The 23,143-nt window shown below is 38.7% G+C and overlaps 1 protein-coding gene across 1 annotated transcript in view; it reads left to right on the top strand.

The window, feature by feature from the left end:
• Positions 1-1,239: 1,239 nt before the first annotated feature.
• Positions 1,240-23,143, top strand: part of SUGT1 (SGT1 homolog, MIS12 kinetochore complex assembly cochaperone) — a 41,112-nt gene continuing 19,208 nt past the window's right edge. The window contains exons 1-10 of the mRNA XM_041731097.1: positions 1,240-1,427; positions 1,515-1,572; positions 10,598-10,688; positions 11,395-11,464; positions 12,339-12,409; positions 15,453-15,506; positions 15,959-15,975; positions 18,252-18,286; positions 19,911-20,007; positions 20,782-20,889. Of these exons, the coding sequence (XP_041587031.1) occupies positions 1,390-1,427; positions 1,515-1,572; positions 10,598-10,688; positions 11,395-11,464; positions 12,339-12,409; positions 15,453-15,506; positions 15,959-15,975; positions 18,252-18,286; positions 19,911-20,007; positions 20,782-20,889 (639 nt within the window). The 5' untranslated portion in view covers positions 1,240-1,389. The remainder of the gene's footprint in view (positions 1,428-1,514; positions 1,573-10,597; positions 10,689-11,394; positions 11,465-12,338; positions 12,410-15,452; positions 15,507-15,958; positions 15,976-18,251; positions 18,287-19,910; positions 20,008-20,781; positions 20,890-23,143) is intronic.

The raw sequence follows: 23,143 nt of genomic DNA, 5'->3' as shown, positions 1-23,143 counted from the left end.
CCTGGGTTGAAGGCAGGCGCTAAACTGCTGAGCCACCCGGGCTGCCCTGGATTACTTCTTTCCTAAAAAAAAAAAAAATTCAACTCCATTAATTCACATTTAACATATTATACTGGTTTCAGAGCTAGAGGCCAGGGATTCTTCAGTCCTACTAGGACACCGGGGGCTCGTGACGTCACGGCATCCCCTGCCCTCACATGATCGTTTTTTTCTGACAGTATTTTTTTTTTTTCCTCATACACATCCTCATCTGTCCCAATTGTTCTCCCTTTCCTCCACCCTCTCGATTCTAATGTAGCTTTAGAGGCTGAGGCTGGGTCATTGGGTCACTTCCCTTCTTGGACTTTAGCATTCAAAACAAGAGGTTTACATCTGGGGGGGGGCATATTCACATAACCCTGACGCCCAGTCCCTTTAGATTTTTTTTTTGAATTTTATTTATTTATTCATGAGACAGAGAGAGGGGCAGAGGCGCAGGCAGAGGGAGAAGCAGGCTCCATGCAGGGAGCCCGACGCGGGACTCGAACCCGGGCCCCCAGGGTCACGCCCCGGTACTGACACACAAGCTCCGGCCGCCTGCGTCCCCCCCACCCGGTGCCTCGAACTAGGAGAACGTCAGACTCTGCCCTCAACCCGGGCAGCCAACTGCGGAGAGTTCTGCGTAAACGGACTAGCACCCCCGCCCCGGAACCAAAGCGCTTCCCTCAGGGCAGCATCTGCGAGCGCAGAACGGCTTCCGGCCAGTCCTCGCCCGTTAGGAGTCCCAGCGCGGAGATCACGGGACCTACGCGGAAGCCGGAACGACGCTCCCCGGAAACGAACGCGGACGGGCGGATGACGTCACGCCCCCGCCCCACCCCCTCCGGCAGCCATGATGAAAACTATGGTGAACTGTGATGAAAATGAAGCCAGATGCGCCCGGTTACTAACACACGCCCAACCTCTCCCAAACGCCACGCGCCCCTGCGGAATAACAGTCCGCTGCAGAAGCGCTTTTGGGCTACTGGCCCTGAAAGGCTCTTCCGGGGCGCAGAGGCGTCGGGGAAGGCCCGGCAGGCGTGAAGAGCCGGCGCCTCCGTAACCATGGCTGCGCAGGGCGGGGGGGGGGGGGCGGGAACTGAGAGCGCTTGGTCACATGACCGGGCCCGGGCCCGGAGGCTGAGTCCTCCACCGTCCCAGCGGGCCCTGCGCCCGCTTTCCGTCTCCGCTCCCTCCTGCGACGCGCTGCGTGGCTGCTCGTTGGCTCCGCGGGACGGAAGCTGGGTCGGTGCTTCTCTAGAAGTTTCCCCCTTGGGCGGCGGCGGCGGCGCAGCTCCTGAGCTCGGTGGTAGCGGCTCCCACGGCAACAGCGATTTTTTTTTTTTTTTTTTTTTTTTTTTTTTTTTAGGGATGGCGGCGGCTGCAGCAGGACCTGCCACGGCCCCCAAGTGCGTGTTCTCCTTGTCCTTGCTGTTTGTGTCTCCCCCCGCGCCCCCGCCCCCGGGTCAGTGAGCGTGTCGTTGCTTCCCTGGCAGGTTCTCCCGGAGCTTCTCTGACGCCCTGATGGAGGAGGACCCCCGGGCGGCCTTAGAGGTGAGAGAACGCCGCGGCCGCCTCCGCTCTGCCCGGGGGAACGCGGCCGCCTCGGGGTCGGGGTTCGGGCGGACCCCGCCTCTTCCCCGCGCCGCCCCCTGGGGCCGCGGTTGGGGTGCGCCTGGGTGCCCGCCCCGGGGCCCTTGCCCCCGCCCCGCCCGCGCCCAGACCGTTCTGCATCCTCGCCTCCGCTTCCTTCCTTGGCAGTTACCTGCTCTCTTTCCTGGCGGGGGGCGTAGTCGACACTCACAGTTGTCCTGGAGGGATTTCCTTTTTTTTTTAAGGTTTTATTTAAGGGAGGAAGAGACGCAGGCAGGGGGACAAGCAGGCCCCATGCAGGGGAGCCTCACGCGGGACTCGATCCCGGGACCCCGGGGTCACGACCTGAGCCAAAGGCAAGACGCTGCACCACTGAGCCCCCCCCCCCCCCCAGGAGCCCCGATTTTTTTTTTTTTTTTTTTTTGTGAAGTGGCATTTGTGACTAGAAGTTGAAAAAGTGAAAATCTAGGCTTGATGAGATTTGTTAATTTTTTTTTTTTTTATCATTTTATAATCGTCCCTGTCGTTCTTACATTCCAGGTGTTGCGCCAACAAAAAATCTTTTCCCGTAGGTCACTGGTTATTTCCAGATGTCCCGTTACTGCTCATTATTCACTCATTTATCAAAGCAGGGTTTTTATTTTTTTATTTTTTTATTTTATTTTATTTTATTTTATTTTATTTTATTTTATTTTATTTTATTTTATTTATTTTGGGGGGAGGGTGCTTTGTGCAAGACACTTGACTGCTAAGGCCTAAAGTCTTGTTTATGTATTTCACAGGCTTAAAGGCTGTGTGAAGTGAGAGATTGGAAAGCCATAAAGAAAAGTCAAAAGAGGGCAGCCCCGGGGTGGGGGGTGTTCAGCGGTTTAGCACCTGCCTTCAGCCCAGGGTGTGATCCTGGAGTCCCAGGATCGAGTTCCCTGTTGGGCTCCCTGCATGGAGCCCGCTTGTGTCTCTGCCCCCCCCCCCCCTCTCTCTCTGTGTGTCTCATGAATAAATAAAATCTTAAAAAAAAAAATGGACACCTGGGTGTCTCAGTGGTTGAGCGTCTGCCTTTGGCTCAGGATGTGATCCTGGAGACCCAGAATTGAGTCCCACATCAGGTTCCCTGCATGGAGCCTGCTTCTCCCTCTGCCTGTGTCTCTCATGAATAAATGAAATCTTAAAAAAAAAAAAAAAAAGTCGAAAGAGCAAGAATAATAAAGAGAGGCCAGGTTAAGGATACATGATGGAGTTGGTTGCAGAATTTAGGCGGAGGTTTCTTGGTTTGAAGCAGGAGGGAGAAAGGAAAGCAAACCTGTTCGCTTGTTATGATCTAACGTAGGTAAGCTTAGCAATTTGAAGCAAGAAAGGTTTTTTTTTTTCCCCCCAGCTGGGACTTTTAAGGGAAATTTGCCACGTGGGTAGTAGAGTCTCTCAGAAGAGGTGATATTTGAGCAGAAGCTTGGGGAGTGAGCGCTGGTTAAAGAGCATTCCAGGCAGAAAAAGAGCCAGGGCAAAGATCCCCAGGTTGGAATGACGTTGGCCTGTACAAGGAGTAGCAAAAAGACCGGTTTAAGAAGAGTGGGATGACACAGGAGTCAGCGATGAGGTAGGGAGGAAACCAGGGCCAAGGTCCTAGAGGGCTTTATAAGTTGGAGTGTTTCTTTGGATCTAGATATGAAGGCCCTGAAATAAAATGGTTGGTTCATCAGTTGTGCTATGATGTTTCCTAGTGAGGCTTCTGGGATCGGTAATAGGGTAGTAGTAGAGGAGGCACTGAACATCCTTCTTCACAATTCGTTATGTCATCTAGACAGCTGTATTTCAGAATCTGCATTTGTTATGATCTTTTTACCCCAGTGTCGTCTTTGGAAATCCAGTTTATGTGAGTTGCTTTTATTTTTTTTTTTTTGAAGATTTTATTTATTTATCCATGAGAGAGACACACAGAGAGAGAGAGAGAGGCTGAGACACAGGCAGAGGGAGACGCAGGCTCCATGCAGGGAGCCTGATTTGGGGCTAGATCCCGGGACTCCACGATCACACCCTGGGCTAAAGGCAGGTGCTAAACCACTGAGCCACCCAGGGATCCCCATGTGAGTTGCTTTTAAAGGGAATTCCTGTAATGAATTTTGTCACTTATCTTCCTCATTTAAAGAAACTTTTTTTGATGTATGCTAACGTATAAATAACACAGATCTTGAGTGTGCAACTACTGAGGCTGCCATATATGTGTATATGCCACAGCTCAAGGTGGAGAGCACTTCCATCCTAACTCCCTCCTCCTGCTGCTTCTCAGCCAATAATTCCCCTTACTTACCAGCTGACTCCCATTCTGATCTCCATCACCATCAGTTTTTCTTGTTCTTGTATTTCCCATAAACAATAATGCACACTAGTCTGGTGCTGTCATGTGAGATCTGTCCATGTTGTGTGAAGTGGTTTTTTTCATTGCTGTGTAGTATTTCATTGTGTAAAAGTATAGCACAGCTCTAACAATGGACATTTGACTTACCTCCAGTTATTAGCTAGTATAAATAAAACCGCTCTGAATTTACTCATACGGGTATTTTGGTGAGCACACTTTTTTGGGGAGGGATATATGTATATATATATATATAGAGAGAGAGAGAGAGCGTGCGTGCACTAGGAATGAAATTACATAGAATAGGCATGTGCTTAGCTACTATAGTACCTAGATTCTTAAAGTGTGGCTTTTTGAACCAGCAGCATTAGCATCACCTGGGAATTTATTAGAAATGCAGATTCTTGGACTCCATCTGAGGTTATTCAGAGTCCTTACAGCTCATGTGGTCTAGTACATAACCCATCCATTTTACAGAAGAAAACTGAGACCCAAAGAAATCCAAATGATCTGTCATAGAGATGTATATAGCCAAGTAGAGGCAGAATGGGACCCCTGGGATATAAGTTTCCAGACTTTTAGTCTAGTGCTGTGGAAAAGTAATTCTCAAAAGCATCATTCTCAGACCAGCTGCAGCAGCATCACCTGAGAACTTGTTAGAAATGCAAATTCTGAGGACCCACACCAACCTGAATCAGAAACTGGGAGTGGGGAGAATGATTATAAGAGAAAGTGTTCCTTTTATTATTTATTTATTTATTTATTTATTTGAGAGAAAAGATGGAGGGGAGAAGCAGATGGAGCGGGAGAGAATTTTAAGCAGGCTCCACACTCAGCACAGAACCCAGTGTGGGGCTGGATCCCACAACCCCCAAGATCATGAAATGATCATGAAATGAGCAGAAATCAAGAGTTAGATGCTTAATGGACTGAGCTACCGAGGCACCTGAAAAAGTTCTTTTTAAAGCTTGGGGTGGTGGCACCCTGATGACTCAGTGGTTGAGCATCTTGCCTTCAGCTCAGCTCAGCTCAGGTCATGAAACCAAGGTCCTGGGATTGAGTCCCACATCAGGCTCCCCACGGGGAGCCTGCTTCTCCCTCTGCCTATGTCTCTGCATTTCTCTCTGTCTCATGGATAAATACACTTAAAAAAAAAAAAGAGCTTGAAGTGACTTTTTCACAGTCGACCTTGAACATCGTGGGCCTACTTACATAGGATTTGAACTGCATTGGCCTATTTAATATGAATTTTTCTTCCGATACCTGCAGTACTGTAAATGTGTTTTTCTTATGATTTTCATAATTTTTTCCCTCTAGCTTACTTTATTGTAAGAATATAGTTTATAATACATAAAACACGTGTTAATTGTGTTATTGGTAAGGCTTCTTTCTGGTCAGTAGAAGGCTTTTAAGTTACTGGGGAGTCAGAAGTTATACTCAGATTGGATTTTCGGCTGTGAGGGCTAGTGCCCTTAACACACCTCATTGTTCAGGAGTCATCTGGTTATTTTGAAATTCAGCCCACTTGATAATACATTAGTTAAAATGTTATGTTCTTATGTAAGACCATCCAGTTAGGGTTAAAAGGGAAATGTTCGTATCAAGCTGATTCACATTTTTCATTGATTCAACATACGATACATATATTAGTGGTGAATTCTGTACTGGGAGCCAAGGATCTAAAGATGAAAAGACTGCATTGAGGAAGTTTGCAGTCCAATGGAGAGAAAGACAAGTCGACAGATTATTAAAATATAAGGTAAATATTATAATGGGGTGGTGTACGAAATATACTAAGAACATAAGCAGACTGGAGGCCAACCAGGGTAGTCAGGAAAACTTTACAGTGTCTCGAATCGCTAGGGAGAGAAGATTTGTGAATTATGAGACTTTTTTGAGGCCCAGTATGAATAGTGGTTAAGAGCATAGGTTTCTGGGGGCACCTGGCTGGCTCAGTTGGTAGAACATGAGACTCTTGATCTTGGGGTCGTGGGTGTGAGCCCTTATTGTGGGTAGTTTACTTTAAAAACACAGGCTCTGGAATCAGAGTGCTTGGATCGAAACCCTGGCTTCATAATAACTAACTAGGAAAATTCCCGTTGTCACTTTGGATCAGATTTCCTGTCTCTGAAGTGGGACTAAATAGGACCTATTTCACAGGGCTATAATGAAGATATGTAATGTAAGGTACAAAATAAGGCCTTTGAGGTAGGCATCTTGTAGCTTCTTTGCTCTCTAGGTTCCTGCCACACTGTCTTTTTCTTTTTTTTTTTTTTTTTTTCACACTGTCTTTTTCTATTCACTTGAATGTACCAAGCTCAGTCCTCATAGAGGGCCTATGGACTTGGGTTCCTTTTGCTTAAAATATACTCTTGTACTATCTCATTTTGCTTGGCGATGAGATTTCAGCTGAAATGTCACTTCAGAGAAGGTTTTTTCCCCCTCAGACCGCCCTATCTAAATTGGGCCCCATAGTAAGCTCCAAGGTAGCAGGGATTTTGTGTGTCTTTTTTTTTACCACATTTTCCGTGTAGTGGTAGGCACTCAAATGTGACATGTTAAATGACTCCTACCATAATTTTTGTAACAACTGAGGGTGGGTATTTGCATTCTACTCACTCACAAGGAAGCTGAGACCAAACAGATTAAATTGCTCAGGGTTATATAGTAGAGAAGTGACAAGTCTCTGGGTTCAAGGCATCAAGGTCTTCCTCTAGAGGAGGGAGTAGGTTTAGGGATCTATAATAGAGTTAAAGGTTTGGTAGTTGACTTTGAGGGGGTTGACCCTTGATAGCTTTGGTGAGAGCACTAAGCACAGAGCTAACAGGCGTAAATGCAGTGTTACCAGTTCTGCGTGGTTCTGTGGTTTTTCTTTAGCAGTCCTCAGTAGTTTAGGAGGGGAGAAGGGTTGGTACTCTTGATTGTCATCTCTGATTGGGGATTGGCTGTGGCTAGAAGAAAATGGGAAGTGAAATCAAAATAAGATACCCTTCAGCAGTTGGGTCAGTGTGAGCAGTCTGCTTTTACTTTCAATCTTAACAAGTTACCTAGTTGACTAGCATTTTTAAAAAGCCTGAAACTTATTAACTTTTAAGATTTAGAAATTTTCTTTCTTTCTTTCTTTCTTTCTTTCTTTCTTTCTTTCTTTCTTTCTTTCTTTCTTTCTTTCTTTCTTTTTCTTTTTTCCTTTTTCTTTTTTCTTTTTTCTTTTCTTTTCTTCTTTTCTTCTTTTCTTTCTTCTTTTCTTTCTCCCTTCCCTTCCCTCTTCTCCTCTCCCCCTCCCCCCTCCCCCCTCGCCCCTCTCCCCTCTCCCCTCTCCTCCTCTTCTTTCATGAGACCCAGAAAGGCAGAGACACAGGCAGAGGGAGAAGCAGGCTCCATGCAGGGAGCCTGATGTGGGACTCAATCCTGGATCCTGGGATCACACCCTGAGCCAAAGGCAGATGCCCAATTGCTGAACCACCCAGGCATCCCACAGAAATTCATTTTATAAGATCTAAGTTTTAAACAATTTTAATGCCTTAAAAAATAGTTTATCCCCCTATTGTTTTGGATTACTAGGGTTCTTCACCATTATCTTGGTAAAGATTTCAGTGTAATTATGTTTATAGTTCATGGAGTTTATTTTTGAGAACTCTAAATTGCTTGACTATGTAACTCCTTTTATGTAAATATATTTTGGGGCATGTTTACAGTATGTTTTCCATTGATCTACATAAATAATGGGCTTTTGCCACTATGATTCAAATGTTGGCACTGAAGTCCTTGCCTTTGAGATACCTCTTTTTAGTCCCTTTGTACTCAAGCAGCAAGCAACTGTTGTCACAGAAACAGTAGAACTCTCAAAACATGCCACAAGTCTGATGTATTTAATACAACCACAAATCATTGTTTTAATTTCACCACTTTGGCTTTGTTATACTGTATATTTATAAAAAATAAACTGGTTATTGTGATATTGATGACGTGATATTACATCATAATGTGACATGTTTGTGTGTCCTAGTGTTCGGTTTGTGTTCTGTTTTTTGGTAACTTTTCAAAATAACAGCATTCTAATAAGTAAATTACTTAGTTTATTTAACTGAATTACATAATTGTTTCTCCTTAACCAACAATTGGTTTGTGTTTTTAAAGGTCATTTGCAAGTTGTTTGTTTGAAATTCAGAAGTTTTTACTTGACTCCATTTTTTAAAATTTATTTTTTTAATTTTTTTTTACTTGACTCCATTTTATTTGTCTTTGTGCCCCCCGTGTCTGACCTTTGTTAACGTAACAGATGTTAAAAAACACATATAATTTGATGATCTAGGTATTAGTATAATTTATAATAGCTTTTTTCACCCTTAATAAGCCTGTTCTCTTGCTTAGAAATTTGGTTTGCAGATACACTTGAGTAGATAGGTAAGAGCTTATCAGCTGTTTTCAAAATTGTTGAAAATTTAAGTGCAAGATGGTATTTAACTTAGGTAAATATTGGGAAACATTAATACAAATATTATTGGCGTGTAAAAGATATTTGGAATAAAGAGACGTTATCAGGAGACTGTGTAGTTTGGTTTTTAAAACCAGATTTGGGGATCCCTGGGTGGCGCAGCGGTTTGGCGCCTGTCTTTGGCCCAGGGCGCGATCCTGGAGACCCGGGATCGAGTCCCACATCGGGCTCCCGGTGCATGGAGCCTGCTTCTCCCTCTGCCTGTGTCTCTGCCTCTCTCTCTCTCTCTCTCTCTCTCTCTCTCTGTGACTATCATAAATAAAAAAAAATAATAAAAAAAAAATAAAACAAAAATAAAACCAGATTTGGAGTCAGACTGGATTTGACACAGTCTTGTCATGTACTAGAAAGTGAGGGAATGGGGCAGCCCGGGTGGCTCAGCAGTTTAGCATTGCCTTCAGCCCAGGGCGTGATCCTGGAGTCCCAGGATGGAGTCCCACGTCGGGCTCCCTGCATGGAGCCTGCTTCTGTCTCTGCCTGTGTCTCTGCCCCTTTTTCTCTGTCTCTGTGTCTTATGAATAGATAAATCCTTAAAAAGAAAGGGAATGGATTTTCTCTGCACATTTGGGGAGGATCTTTCTAGTGAGAGGGAACAGCTGATGCGGAGTCCTGAGGTGTTTGAAGAACAGCAAAGAAGCCATTGTGGCTAGAGTAGGGGAGCAAGCGGATGAGTAATAAAAGATGAGATCAGAGAGCTAGTAGAAGGTCCTATCAAGGAGGGCCTTGGAGGTCACTGGAAGAACTTGGGCTTTTGCTCTGAGTCAGCTGAAAAGACACTGGAGAGTTTAATGTTTATTGACATAAACAAGATCTGATTTTCATTATTGCTCGGATCAGGATAATAGAGGTGAAGAACATAGAAAATGGTTTGGATTTTAGGTATATTGTTTTTTAGATAAGTGGTTACCAAGTATGGTATACATTGCTTTTGGGGAATCCTGCTACTAAATTAAAGCAAAATCAATGTCATGTCGTTATTTGTTTATTTTTATTTTTTTAAGGATTCTACTCACGAGAGACAGAGATAGAGAGAGGCAGAGACACAGGCAGAGGGAGAAGCAGGCTCCATGCAGGGAGTCCGAGGTGGGACTCAGTCCCAGGTTTCCTGGATCCCGCCCCAGGCTGAAGGTTGCGCTAAACCAGTGAGCCACCAGGACTGCCCTGTCATGTCGTTATTGAAGTAATTTTACCTTTTAAGAAAACTAGCAAATCCGTAGGATGTGTGAGCACTGGGTAGAGTCAAAACATTCTCACTTGCCAACATTTGTCCTTGGCCTCACTGATCATGCTGTCTCTTCTTTTTAAAAATATTTTATTTATTAGAGACGGAGCATGAGCACAAGTGGGGGAATGGCAGGCAGAGGGAGAGGTTAGAAGTAGGCTCCTCGCTGAATAGGGAGCCTGATGCAAGGCTTGATCCCAGGATGCTGAGATCCTGACCTGAGACAAAGGCAGACGCTTAACCAGCTGAGCTACCCAGGTGCCCCCCCCCCATGCTATCTCTTGCATCATTGTTGTTCCAGCTACCACTTACATACTGTGACTCCCCAGGGTGACAAAGTTTTAATCTAATAAATCTTGATCAGTTGATAGCTATCTGTGAGGTACTGTATCTGGGCTTTTGTGCTCTAATTTCTTAGGGTTGTCTGCTATTGACAGAGGATGGGAGAGGGCTTGATAAGCTTCATTGTGTCTTTATTGATTCTGTTAACCTCCCTGAGCTCTAGATTTAACTTCTAGGTTTGTTTGTTTTTATTGGACAGTTTTACATTTACTAGGCATCTCAAATTCTACATGATCTTTGAGTCTTCTCCTAATTAGAGGGAGAAAATCTGTGACGTTCAATATATATCGTCTAAATTCTTCAGAATAAATGAAGTGATAGTAATTACCATTTATTGAGTTCCTACTATAGTCCAGGAATTGTGCTAAGATACTACATTAGATTGTGGGTTTGGGGTGAGGAGAATGGAGAAGAGGAGATATTGATCCTCTTGCAAAGAAAAGCACCAAGCTTATTTCATTGTTAGCTTTCCTCCAAATAGCTTATGATATTAGGTTATTTGATTAAAAATCATGTTTAATTAGAATTCAGTTGCTTTTAAAAAACATTTATTGACACAACATGTTTGTATTTGTAGGAGCTGACTAAGGCTTTGGAACAGAAACCAGATGATGCACAGTATCATTGTCAAAGAGCTTATTGTCACATTCTTCTTGGGAATTACTGTGGTAACTTTTCTTACTGAATATATTATTTCTTCTTTATAAGCTATAAATTTTGCCCAAGATGCAGTGAGTCAAATGGAATAGAGATTATCCTTGAGGATTTTTAAATTGATCTTTCATACAATGTGTGAAGTGGCTGAAACATGACAAACATGTTGAGCAATACCTATATAAATGTTCTGGGTGTCTCTTCTTCCTTCAGTGGGTGAATTTTTTTTTTTTTTTTTTTTTTTCAGTGGGTGAATTTATACAGATTTCATTTGTAGTTCTTGGATATACTAAAAATAGCATCACATTTATTGTTTTACAGACTATACATGAAATGCTCTTATTTGTAACTTACGTAAAAAAGAATGCCTTTATGTTACTTGTGTAACTTTTAATTGTTCTGAATAGAGAATCTGGGTAGGGAGAATAAATACCTTGAGTCAAATTACATAAATGATGTTCATGAGAAATTAGATGAGTTTTGTGACAAAGCTTTATATGTTGACTGAATAGCTTTAAAAAGGAAGCTAAATATTAGCCTAATAAGATGTGAGTAATATTTTTTGGATTATATCTTGGATTAGTTTTTCCTAACTTAAAAGCATTTGTCCATTACACCAACTTGAATACTGGAAAATGTAGGGCTGATTCAAATTTTGTGTGTAATTTGTTAGGTCCATAAATTACTAAATACCCCCTCCCGTTTTGTTTTTGTACATAGATGCTGTTGCTGATGCAAAGAAGTCTCTTGAACTTAATCCAAATAATTCCATTGCTATGCTGAGAAAAGGGTATGCATTATCTACTCTAATTGGGTCTGAACTGTAGATAGTAGGTGTTTACTTTGTTAAATGAATGCATTTTAAGTTTTACGTAAATAGTAAATTCTGTATTTATACATTTTATAGCTGAGATAGGATCTAATTTAATTTTTATTTTTTTATTTTTTAAAGATTTTATTATTCATTATAGACATAGGGGGGGTGGGGCAGAGACACAGGCAGAGGGAGAAGCAGACTGCATGCCGGGAGCCTGATGCAGGACTCGATCCCGGGACTCCAGGATCACACCCTGAGCTCACGCTAAACCGCTGAGCCACCCGGAGATCCCCTCAATTTTAAATATAACTTCATACTTCTGTTAATTATAGTAGGTGATAAGAGATACATAGTGTGTTTTAAAATAGTGGCGATTGAAGTAATTACAAGAAATGATGAAACTGATGGATTTCAAATCTCTTTTTTGTTTATTGTTTGGACTTTACTGTATTTAACTGACTAGAGAACATCTTATTTGTCAGCCAGGCTGGACAGGCTACATTTAATGTTGTGAAAACCGTCTGTGTTCTTTATATCCCAGCTTGTTTCTGTTGCTAATTATAACTTTATTCTTAAGAAACTTTTTTAGTTTCTTAGCGTAACTATATTTTAGAATAAGCAAATGTATACAATTAAAAACAAGAAATTCCTTCTGAAATGAGTTCCAAAATTACATTTTAATGGAAGTTATATTTAATGTTACAGTATATTAGAAAACCTCTTGGCTTATTAAAATATACTTAAATTATTTCTTTTACCAATTGAGAGTACAAATATATTTAATTTAGAAAGCCTTTTTGCGTGATCTCACGTGTGTGTGGTATTTGTTTTTAATGTGCTCATGCAGGATATGTGAATACCATGAAAAAAACTATGCTGCTGCTTTAGAAACTTTTATAGAAGGACAGAAATTAGATAGTAAGTATTGGAATTCTATGTTAATAAACGAATCCATTATTTCTGTGTATTAAATACCATGGCTGAATTTTGTTAGTGTAATCTCAAGTTCATCGTAGAAAGCCAATACCTTTCTTCTTAAGTTTTCTGTTGATTGCAATATTTGAGTTTACTTAAAACTGATTAAATTGGTCTTTCTTCAGCATTTTTTTCTTTAGCATTTAAATCACAGATGAACTTTACCATTAGAGGTTAAAAACTATATAAACCTCCAGTGTTAATATAGTTTATAGTTAAAAACTATATATAGTTAAAAATTATATAAACCTATACTTAGTCTGGCTTTATATTTTTCTAATTGACAAGTGAAAGTTTAATTTGATTTTCAGAAGTCTGTTCAGTTTAAGTTACTATTCAGATGGCTGAGATAGGAAGTTTTACAACAGATTTTTTTATTAAGTGAAGTGTCAGCTTGGGTAAGTTGTGATAGGAAGTAACTTGGAGCTTTGAGAGTATTAGGAGTTTTTAATGTCTGCTTCAGAAAAGTATATGAAAATTAGTAGTATGGATGTCTGTGCACATGTGTAGAAATTTTAGAGGAGCCCAAAATCAAGAGTCTACAAAATACTGACAAGTTGTAAGTAATCTCACAGATATAGACTACATAATTGAAATTGTGTACCATTGTTTATCTTCCTCTAATGATTCAGCCTTATCACAGTTCTCTAGAGCAGTGCTTCCTAAGTAGGGATGATTTTGCTCTCTGGAAGACATTTAGCAATGTCTGAAGAGATTTTTTGATTTTCATGACTGGTGGATGGGAGATGTGCTGTTGATACCTAGTGAGTAGAGGCCTGGGATGCTGGTAAACATCCTACATGGCACAGGATTGTCCCCCACAAGAGAGAAGTAGCTGGTCCAAAATAGCAGTAGTGCTGGAATTGGGAAATTCTCCTCTATTGCATGAGTATGTTTTTATATTTTTAAAAATTTTCTGTTGTAATGCTTTGAATATTTGCTTTTCTGCTCTCTACCCGCTTGAGAGAGGACAGTGGACCGAGCTTTGCAATCGGAATCTCCAAATTAGGAGGGAGTAGTGATACATAAATAAGTTGGCTATTCAGTTAGCAAGCCAGCATATCTTCACTTTAAGCAAATTCTAAAGAATCCAGTTATCCTGCACCTTGATATACATTGGAAAGCCTTCAAGAGACATAAATCATTCCATCTTGTAGATTTCTAAGCCCTGTTCCTTATTTTTTTCATAGCAATAGAAAGTTCCTCACCTGAATTTTTTCCTTTATTAGTGTCTTACTGCCATTGACTTTTATCCTAGAATTATTTCAGAGTCTTCCTCAAATAGAGGTGCCTGTTTTTCAGTAAAATTGCTTTTATGAATATTTTAATTTAAAGGCAAATTTGTTCTTCAATTTTAAGGAAAATATGTTAAACTGTTAGGGTTCTCATATTACCGGGGTAAACCATTTATAACTTATTATCTTTTATTCCGTTTGGTATAATAGGAAGTTTGGTTTCATTTACTAATTTGCATAATACGTTATTCAAATCTATAATTTTTTTTTAAAGATTTTATTTATTCAATTGGGACACAGAGAGAGGCAGAGACATAGGCAGAGGGAGAAGGAGACTCCATGCAGGGAGCCCAATGTGGGCCTCGATCCCAGGACCCTGGGATCATGACTGAGCCAAAGGCAGACACTCAACCACTGAGCCATCAAGATGGCCCCAAATCTAGGATTTTGATATAATTGTTCCCCCCAATAGAATGAATGTGTGTGTGTGTGTGTGTGTGTGTAGGTATTAGTTAAGGCCTATATAGTTGATTTTCACTTATAAAATACTAGAAAATTTCATTTTAAGATATTTTTATTTTTCAGTAATCTTGCCTGCAATTTGTTTGAATTTGCAAACTTTTGTTTAGAGTACTTTTAATAATTTTTAACATCATATTGGATTAGACCCTGTGCTGTTTAGATAGATTTATTGTTCTGAGTCTTTAAAGATTAGTAATTTGTTTACGTACATGTTTACATTGCTGTGTCTAAATGTATAGTTCACCATCTGTAGTGTCTTGATTGCCATGGAATTGGGAGATAGGACAGAACTGCACAAAGTGCAAAGGTTTTTTGGTCTTTGTAGAAATGGCATGGTAACGGAAAGGCTATTGAGAGAATAGTAGAATAAGTAGGTAGCTGCATTTAGAGAACAAACCTGGGGGTCAGGAGAGGCTTCTAGACCTTGGTCCAGCTGTTTGGTACCAGACTTCCATCCCAAAACACTGATGGTGTATTGGGATTCTTTTTTTTTTTTTTTTTTTTTTAATTTAAGGATTTTATTTATTTATTCATGAGAGACACAGAGAGAGAGAGAAGCAGAGACACAGGCAGAGGGAGAAGCAGGCTCCATGCAGGGACCCCGATGTGGGACTCTATCCTGGGTCGCCAGGATCACACCCTGGGCTGCAGGCGGCGCTAAACCGCTGCGTCACCGCGGCTGCCCGGTGTATTGGTATTCTTTTTTTTTTTTTTTTTTTTTTTTTTTTAAGAGAGAGGCAGAGACACAGGCAGAGGGAGAAGCAGACTCCATGCAGAGAGCCTGATGCGGGACTCGATCCCACGTCTCCAGGATCATGCCCTGGGCTGCAGGCAGCGCTAAACCGCTGCGCCACCAGGGCTGCCCTGGGATTCTAATTCAGGTCTGATTCTGTTGTGTGAGAGGAAGCTCCTTTAACAGACAAAGGGTGGGGGAAAATGTAGATTATTTGTATTTAGGAACCAGTAAGGTTGACTGTGGTTAAAACCAATTTTTTTTTTTAACTGAAATTCTTCAAGCTGAATACTTAAATGTTAAACGTGTTAGTATGTTTATAATTGTAATATTATGGTTGCTATAAACTCTGTTAGGATAAGTATTTTTGTCTAATTTTCTGCTGAATTCCCAGTGCCTGAAGCACTGTTTGGAACATGTATATATTCAAGAAGTATTTGTCAAATGACTGTATTAGGTGGTGCAGAAGATTGATGATACACTATGTTTTTTCTAGGTGCAGATCCTGATTTCACTGTCTGGATCAAAAAGTGTCAAGAGGCTCAGAATGGTAAATATATAGGTTTCCCATGTCTTTCAATTTTCAAAGAAGTAAATATTTGACATTTTGGATTTAAACAGATTGTTCTAGGGCAGCCTGGGAGGCTCAGAGGTTTAGCTCCGCCTTTGGCCCCGGGGTGTGATCCTGGAGACCCTGCATGGAGCCTGCTTCTCCCTCTGCCTCTTTCTCTCTGTGTCTCTCATGAATAAATAAATAAAATCTTAAAAAAAAAAAAAAGGAGATTTGAATGGATTTGTTTCACAGTTGTATCACCAGTAAGAAGTTACTGAAGAGTCTTCAATGACTCCAGGATGCAAAATTAAACTACTTTCTTTTATTTGGAATGTATGGAAAATAGGTTTATGTAATCAATATATGTTTGTGCTACAGAAGTCATGTATGTAACTTTGCCTATAAATCTGCTGTTAACTGGAAATGTTTTCCTTTTATGTTTTTAATAGGATCACAGTCTGAGGTGGTAAGTACAAAATTTTTATCCTTCATGTTCTCACTTATAATTTTGCCATATTTACTTGAGACTGGCCTCTGAATGATCTTTCTTTTGCTTAGATTGTAAGCAATTCCGTGTAAATATTTTTTCCTTTACTAAGTGAAATTAATACCATTTTTGGTGAAATAAATATACAGGTTTATAGTCATAAAAATTACTGGGCTTGTTTAATGTGTGATTCAAGTTGATTTGGCATATTTTAGTATGGTCAGGGTGGTTACTTTTTATCTTTTCCTTGCTGAAAAGTCCTCACATTTAGGTTTAATGTCTGCCTTGGAAGCACTTTCAGGATTTATCATGGTGTACTAAGAACACAAAAGTAAAGTAAAATTTGGAAATGTTTATCACTGTCCAATTCAGTTTCACATTTGTTATTTTGGACATGAAGATTTCCAAGTCTTTTCAGTTATTATAAACTATGGTGGAGTTGAAAGTTGATTTTTTTTTTTTTTAACCGATTAGGTTTATATATAACACACACAGTTACATTATGGCTAGTGGTTTTTAGCAGTGATCATGTGAAATTCAGTCAGGAGATAATGTGTGTAGTCTTTATGAGTGGTTACTTAACCCATTTGGATCTCTTTGTGTCTGAAGATGATTGACATCTTTGTCTTCCAGAATTACATTGTGACACTGAGAAACTATTTTGTTTGCGCTTGCTTCATTTATAAACTGGCCCAATAGAGCTAATCTACTTCAGGCAGGTTGTTGTGAGCATCAGGCCAGAAATGTTTATATATAGTGACTGGAGTTTTGAACATCACCAAAAGTGAACCCTGCCTCTTATCCCTGTACCTCAAAGGCTTGTCCATAGTCCTAAGGATGATGGATGAGGGAAGTACTTAAAAGTTGGCTTCCTTTGGAGTACCTGGGTGGCTTAGTTGGTTAAGCGTCCGACTCCTGATGTAGGCTCAGGTCATGATCTCAGGGTCATGAAATCCAGCTCCGTGTCAGGATCCATGCTTAGTGCAGAGTCTTACTGTCCCGCCTACCCCCCGCCCCCAATAAATAAAATCTTTAAGTACGTAAATAAAAGTTGGCTTCCTTTGCCTGCAGGTTTTTTTTTTTTTCTTAAATACTATTATATTTGGGATTGGAACTATTTCTGAAAACAACAGAATAGCATTTGAATGGTACTTTGTCTAGTAACACAAACAGCTGTTTAGCCACAATGAATTTTGTTATTGCTGTGGTTCACACTAGTTTAATCTTTGTACCAAGGTGAACTGGAATAGTCTGTTCTAGTCATTATCTCTACTTGATCACCTGGATTCAGGTATTTCTCAGTGGTTAACACTGGAGAGTAATTCTGAGTTAGACTCAAATGGGTAGATGGGTTTTATTATCTTCTTCTAAATTTCATCTCTTTACTATCATTTAGGGACAACTTAGAGGTCACTTACGACTCAGGGCAAGTTCTTTAATAAGTCTTAACTGGTACATGTGTAGTTTAGGAAAGTAGGTATTGACCAAGAGCTGTTTTTTGATGGATGATGTAGAATGTTGCCGAGAGACCATAAATGGAGTAAGGTGTTATCTGGAAGGCACCATGGAAATGTTCCTTCATACGTTCCAGAGTAGCGTTTGATGCCACTGTTAAGTCTGAAGGTTATATACTGTTTCTAAAAAAATTTTTTTTTTTTAAATGTCATTGTTATTTTTGGTGTAGAGAGACTTGGAACTCGACTTTTAAGTGTAGCCTTTTCCAGTCTTCCCCTTAGAAAGTTTTTTGGGTTTTATTTATTTTTATGTTATTTTATTTTTTACTTCAATTTAGTCAACATATAGTGTATTGTTAGTTTCAGAGGTAGAATTTAGTGATTCATCAGTTGCGTATAACACCCAGTGCTCATTCCATCAAGTGCCCTAGTTAATGCCCAGCACCCAGTGCTCCATCCCCCTATCCACCTCCCCTCTAGCAACCCTCAGTTTGTTTCCTATAGTTAAGAGTCTGTATGGTTTGTTTTCATCTTTTTACTTTCCTCTTTGCTTTTATTTTAGAAGAAAAATCTTTTTTGAAGTTTTAATTCCTAAAATTATAAAAAATGTTGAACGTTCTAATATTTTGTGAAGGCTAGTATTATTTAGCAATTAATGGATACCATGCTTTGTTTTTGAGGAATATTTTCATGTAATTACTCCATATCAAAGTAACCATAGCACTGCGTAAATTAACAATACGTGCATTTTAATACACAGTTGCTAATTTGTAAAAATTTCTTTCAACTTGCCAAAATCAGTCTGATTCTCAAAGGACTCATCAGTCAAAAATCAAGTAAGTGTTTCTTCTTCATAAAATAATGTATAATAAATATGCCCAAAGGGAAAAAAATCCTGTTCTTTAATAATAATAATAAGCAAGTCCTTATTCTGTGATTTTCAGTGGTTTTTAGTTTTTTTAGAAATTGTGTTTAGCTTGGAAAAACTAATTCTAAGGCTGTTTACTGATTGATATTAGTGTTTATATTAAGGTTAAATTCAAATCACTTCTCCTTTTTAAAGTTGCTTCATCTGGTTCCATATTATGTCACCTTTCCATGTATGGCAAGAACCTCTTCCAGTAATTATTACACGGGTAAATTAGTAGTAGGATTGTCAAATTGTAACTACCTTTTATATTTTAGAGTAAATTTTTAATAGTAATTCTACATGAGTTGATAGTGACTGTTGCTCAAGGCAACAGGGTAATGAATTTAGCATCTAGCAAATATTTGAATTTATTTTTAATTATTCCTTAGCCACGTGTACAACTTGTATTTTTAGGACTGTAACAGAAAAAAACACAAGGCATTGATCTGGAGCTTTACATCCTTACTGAATTTCAGAGGGAAACAGATTCTTAAAGTTCATTTCTTTAATCAAGCTGCATTTTAATTACCTAAAATGGCTTGGAAATGTTAAAACAGAACAACCTATTCGTGTTCTTTCTGGGGAGATTTAGGGTGACTTTCCAAGTACCAAGTAGACAAGGAACTTTGACTAGCTTGGTGGCAGGAGCAGGTGTAGAACACAAACATCAAGTAATAATTACGGTGTTTGGAGCATAAAATTATCCAAAATTGATTTAATACTGTTATTGTGTACCAGGCATTGTGGTTAGTCCTAGAAATATAATAGTGGCAGGGTAGATAAGTAGCTTTGCCTCATGGCATTTATAATCTAATATAGTCACATTTGAAGTGAGGATCCCTACATTTTTAGAGCCTTCTGTGGGAAAGATACACATAATTAGAATCTCTAGGCACATTAGTTTTCCCATGTACCTTGAGACCGAAAGAAGATACTGTATTTAATGTTTTGCCTGGCCAGAATGAGTTAAATTTTAAGTTATTTTAATTTTAGCTCATTTGCTTCTGTTCCCCGTGTTCAGGGCTGTTGGCCCTAGCTAGCTTCACTTAAGAGATTTTTGGAGTGTGGAGTCCAGCTGACCTGGTTCCAGTGTAACACCTGCCGCTGATTGATGGATTGCTTTGCCCTTCTGGGCTTTTCATCTGTAAAAAAGGGATAGAAGTGCTTCTTCTTAGTATTAGGTTGAAATGAAAGTGTAATGCTATTAATGATATAACGGTTAGCTGTTAAGAGTAAATTTCATCTTCAGCATTAGCTTAAGCACAATATTAAAGATATAAATCAGAACCCAGAAAATCATGTATGTATTTAAGTCTCCTGGAAAGGTTTGAGGCATCATACCCTACTGTTCTTTTTCATTAGTACAGATCAACGAAAATTAGTTATATAAAACTGTTTCTGTGACTCACTATCTGCTTTGCTAATTTGTTCCTCAAGGTGGAGCTCTTGTTGTTTATCAGACTGTAGTTTTTAATCTTGTCAAAATGTAAAGCAGCAGCTTTAAGAAAATTAGATGTTCTGAGGTTTTTTTTTTTTTTCTTTTTTAATAGATATGACTGGTATCAAACAGAATCTCAAGTAATCATTACACTTATGATCAAGAATGTTCAGAAGAATAATGTAAATGTGGAATTTTCAGAAAAAGAGGTTATAATCTTTGAACCATTTTTTGTTTTGAGATTAAATACTTTTATTTGCAAATATAGTATATTGCAGAATAATCTATAGCAGTATATCAGATATATCATTTCTTCCTGAGACATAGAGAATGCTGATGAAGATCTGAAGCATTGCTTTTCAGCTTGAATGATTTTACATTTTGAGACTAAAGTATACTGTAGATTATGTAGATTATAGCTAGATGTTTGTTTTCTTTTTCTTTAGATTTAAAATTCAAAGGAGAATTTGGTTGATAAATATAAAAGATATTAGTAAGATATATGATTTGGCTACCTTTGTGTGGTATACTTTATGAAAAAGGTCTTATTTGTTGTATGATTTATAGGTCTTTGAATTTACTTAACCACATTAAATTAGTGTGACTTTAATAACTTGTTTTTTTTAGCATTTAGTAGAAAACTTTAATGATACTTTAGTGGTAGAAGTGTTTTGCATATGAATCCTTTCTTTTGTTATAAATTGTATTGTTTTGCTCTTATATCTTAAGTTTTCTAGAGACTTAAATGTTATATACATGTTTGAAACATACTATTTTCTGCTTATTTAATTATGTCTGTGAGAATCCATGTAAAGGTTATCATGTAGAAAGGATGGTTTTGCATTTTTTAAGTCTGATATTCCATATAGAGTGTTTAAAGTAATCTGCAGTGGTGTTGAAATTCTGTAATTATGTTCAGTGTAAGTATTTTATGTTTCATTATATAAATTTATGAACTGTGCTGCTAATTTTGTATTTATTAGTTGTCTGCTTTGGTGAAACTTCCTTCTGGAGAGGATTACAATTTGAAACTGAGACTTCTTCATCCTATAATACCAGAACAGAGCACATTTAAAGTACTTTCGACAAAGGTAAGACAATTTTTAAAGAGTCGTCAGTAGCGAGGGGATCTGGCTGGCTCTGTTTTAAGAGCATAAACTCTTGATCTTGGGGTCATGAGTTCAAACCCCCCATCGGGTGTAGAGATTATTTAAAAGTAAGTGAGTGAAAGAGTTGTCGGTAGTAATACTTTAAATATATAGAAATATTGGTCAACTAATCACCCATGTGATTATAAGCCTATAGATCCTTTTAAGCACACATCTTCAAATTCAAAGGGACAGGTAAATAAGGACCATAAATTTTGAGTAACAGTTTTCCCCTCCCTATATTCTAGGGCAATGGAATATAAAAATCAATTTAACCTCAATAGTGTTTGTATACTTAGATTGGTATAATATTTATTAAAGAGGTTTTCAAAAAAGATGAAAGCCTCTTTTTAAGATTTGATACCAACAATGTTCTTCTCTTGAACTTGTCTGTTTGTATGTACAAATACTTTGTCACCCTGCCTTCACACAAAAATATGAACTACTATGAAGAGGAATCTGCTCTTTGTTTTTTAACTAAGCTGAATTTTAGAATACTTTGTTGTGATAAAATAATGAATATAATTTAAATTACATTTTGAGTAATTATATAACTTCTAGATTTCTTTATATTTTCAAAAAGAAGTAAAATATGCAATAGAATTAAAATTCATGTAACGCTTTAAATAGTGATCAAAAGATGCAGATAGTATAATTAAGTTGGACAAGTACTCAGTTGAAAAATAAAAAAATCTGACTCTGGCTCTTTGCTTGCCTTATAAATTTAGACTAGTGACAAAATTATTATAGGACTAAATTTCACTCTTTAAAAATGAGAGATACGGACTAAGTGAGCTCTGAAATTTTTCATCTATAAAATTGTATGAAGGTGTATAATGAATTAATGACAACAGATGATATAAGTGGACTTTTTCCATCACTACACCTTCTTTATACACATGTCTTACAACATTCTATGTTAGTAACTATTGAGTTTTAGTTCTAAGGATGTGTGAATTTTCCTATCCTAGGATAGATTCAGGATTGGCCCGTGTACGGGAGAATTTCATAGCTGGGCCTACAGAAAGAAGACGATACCTGCAGAGCATTTGAGCACAAGTGCAAAGTTAAGAAGTGGTAGTTTTTTGCATCTAGTTAGAAGTGATTTGGCCACTTAACTGATTTGAAGATTATAAAGTACAGCGCTGTTAAATTATGAGTGGAGAGAAGAAATTGTTGTTTGGGTGATAGAAAGTGAGAAAAGGGATAAAATCTTAAGCCAGATTTTAGTCTTACTGACCCCATCCACATAGTGTAGAATTTGTTTAATAAAAGAAGTGTAAATAATCAACCACAAAACTCTAGCTAGATTTGAGAGGTCAGAAAATTATGAGTTTGGCATTTTTGTACATATTTTTATCAACAGGTTGTTAATGCATGTTCTTTTGAAGTAGTTTAAATGGAAACTGATTAATGTGACTAGATTGTAAATGACTTAAAAACATGTGTGTTACTCATCTAATTTATGGACAAATAGAATGTGGTGATAAATGCACAAGTCTGTGTGGCTAGAATTTTGGATGTTAACAAAGCCCTGTTATCTCTCATTCTTTATTCTCCTTTGACTCTTGAGTGCTTGTTGATTCAAATCATTCTGCCCCTCTGCTGTATTCCCAGTTGCTGTTTTGTCCCTTTCTTCTTTCTTTAAGTGCTACATAATAACTACTTTACTTTTTTGTATAGTAGTTTATGTAAACATTTTATTTCTCTTGCATTTAGTCTGTGAGGATAAGAAGCATATCATATTTGTGTGTTTATATGCTCCAAAAGAGAATGCTCCAGTTAACTCTACAAACAATGAGTAATTTTTTAGTATAAGTATGTTCCATGGGCACCTACGTAGCTCACTTGTTTAAGTGTCTGCCTTCAGCTCAGGTCATGATCCTGGGGTCCTGGGATCAAGCCCCACATTGGGCTCCCTGCTTAGTGGAGAGGCTGTTTCTCCCGCTCCCTGCCCCCACCACATTCTCTTTCTCTCCCAAACAAATAAATCTAAAAAAAAAAAAAAAAGTGTTGCATTTGCTAAATATGCCTAGCCCTGTGCATTGTACAGTTGAAATAATTGTACTTAATTTTATCTTAAAAGGAATGAAAGTTTTGAATCTTTTTCATACGGCTTAGATTGTTATAATACTGAAAAAGTATTTTGTGGGTTACTGAGGCTTACTTAGTGATGATGCTAAGAGAAAAAGTAATT

The sequence above is a fragment of the Vulpes lagopus genome, chromosome 16 (genome assembly GCF_018345385.1).
Source record: "Vulpes lagopus strain Blue_001 chromosome 16, ASM1834538v1, whole genome shotgun sequence".
Lineage (NCBI taxonomy): Eukaryota > Metazoa > Chordata > Mammalia > Carnivora > Canidae > Vulpes > Vulpes lagopus.
Note: the sequence above shows the minus strand (reverse complement) of the source record. Positions and strands in the feature narration are given on the sequence as shown.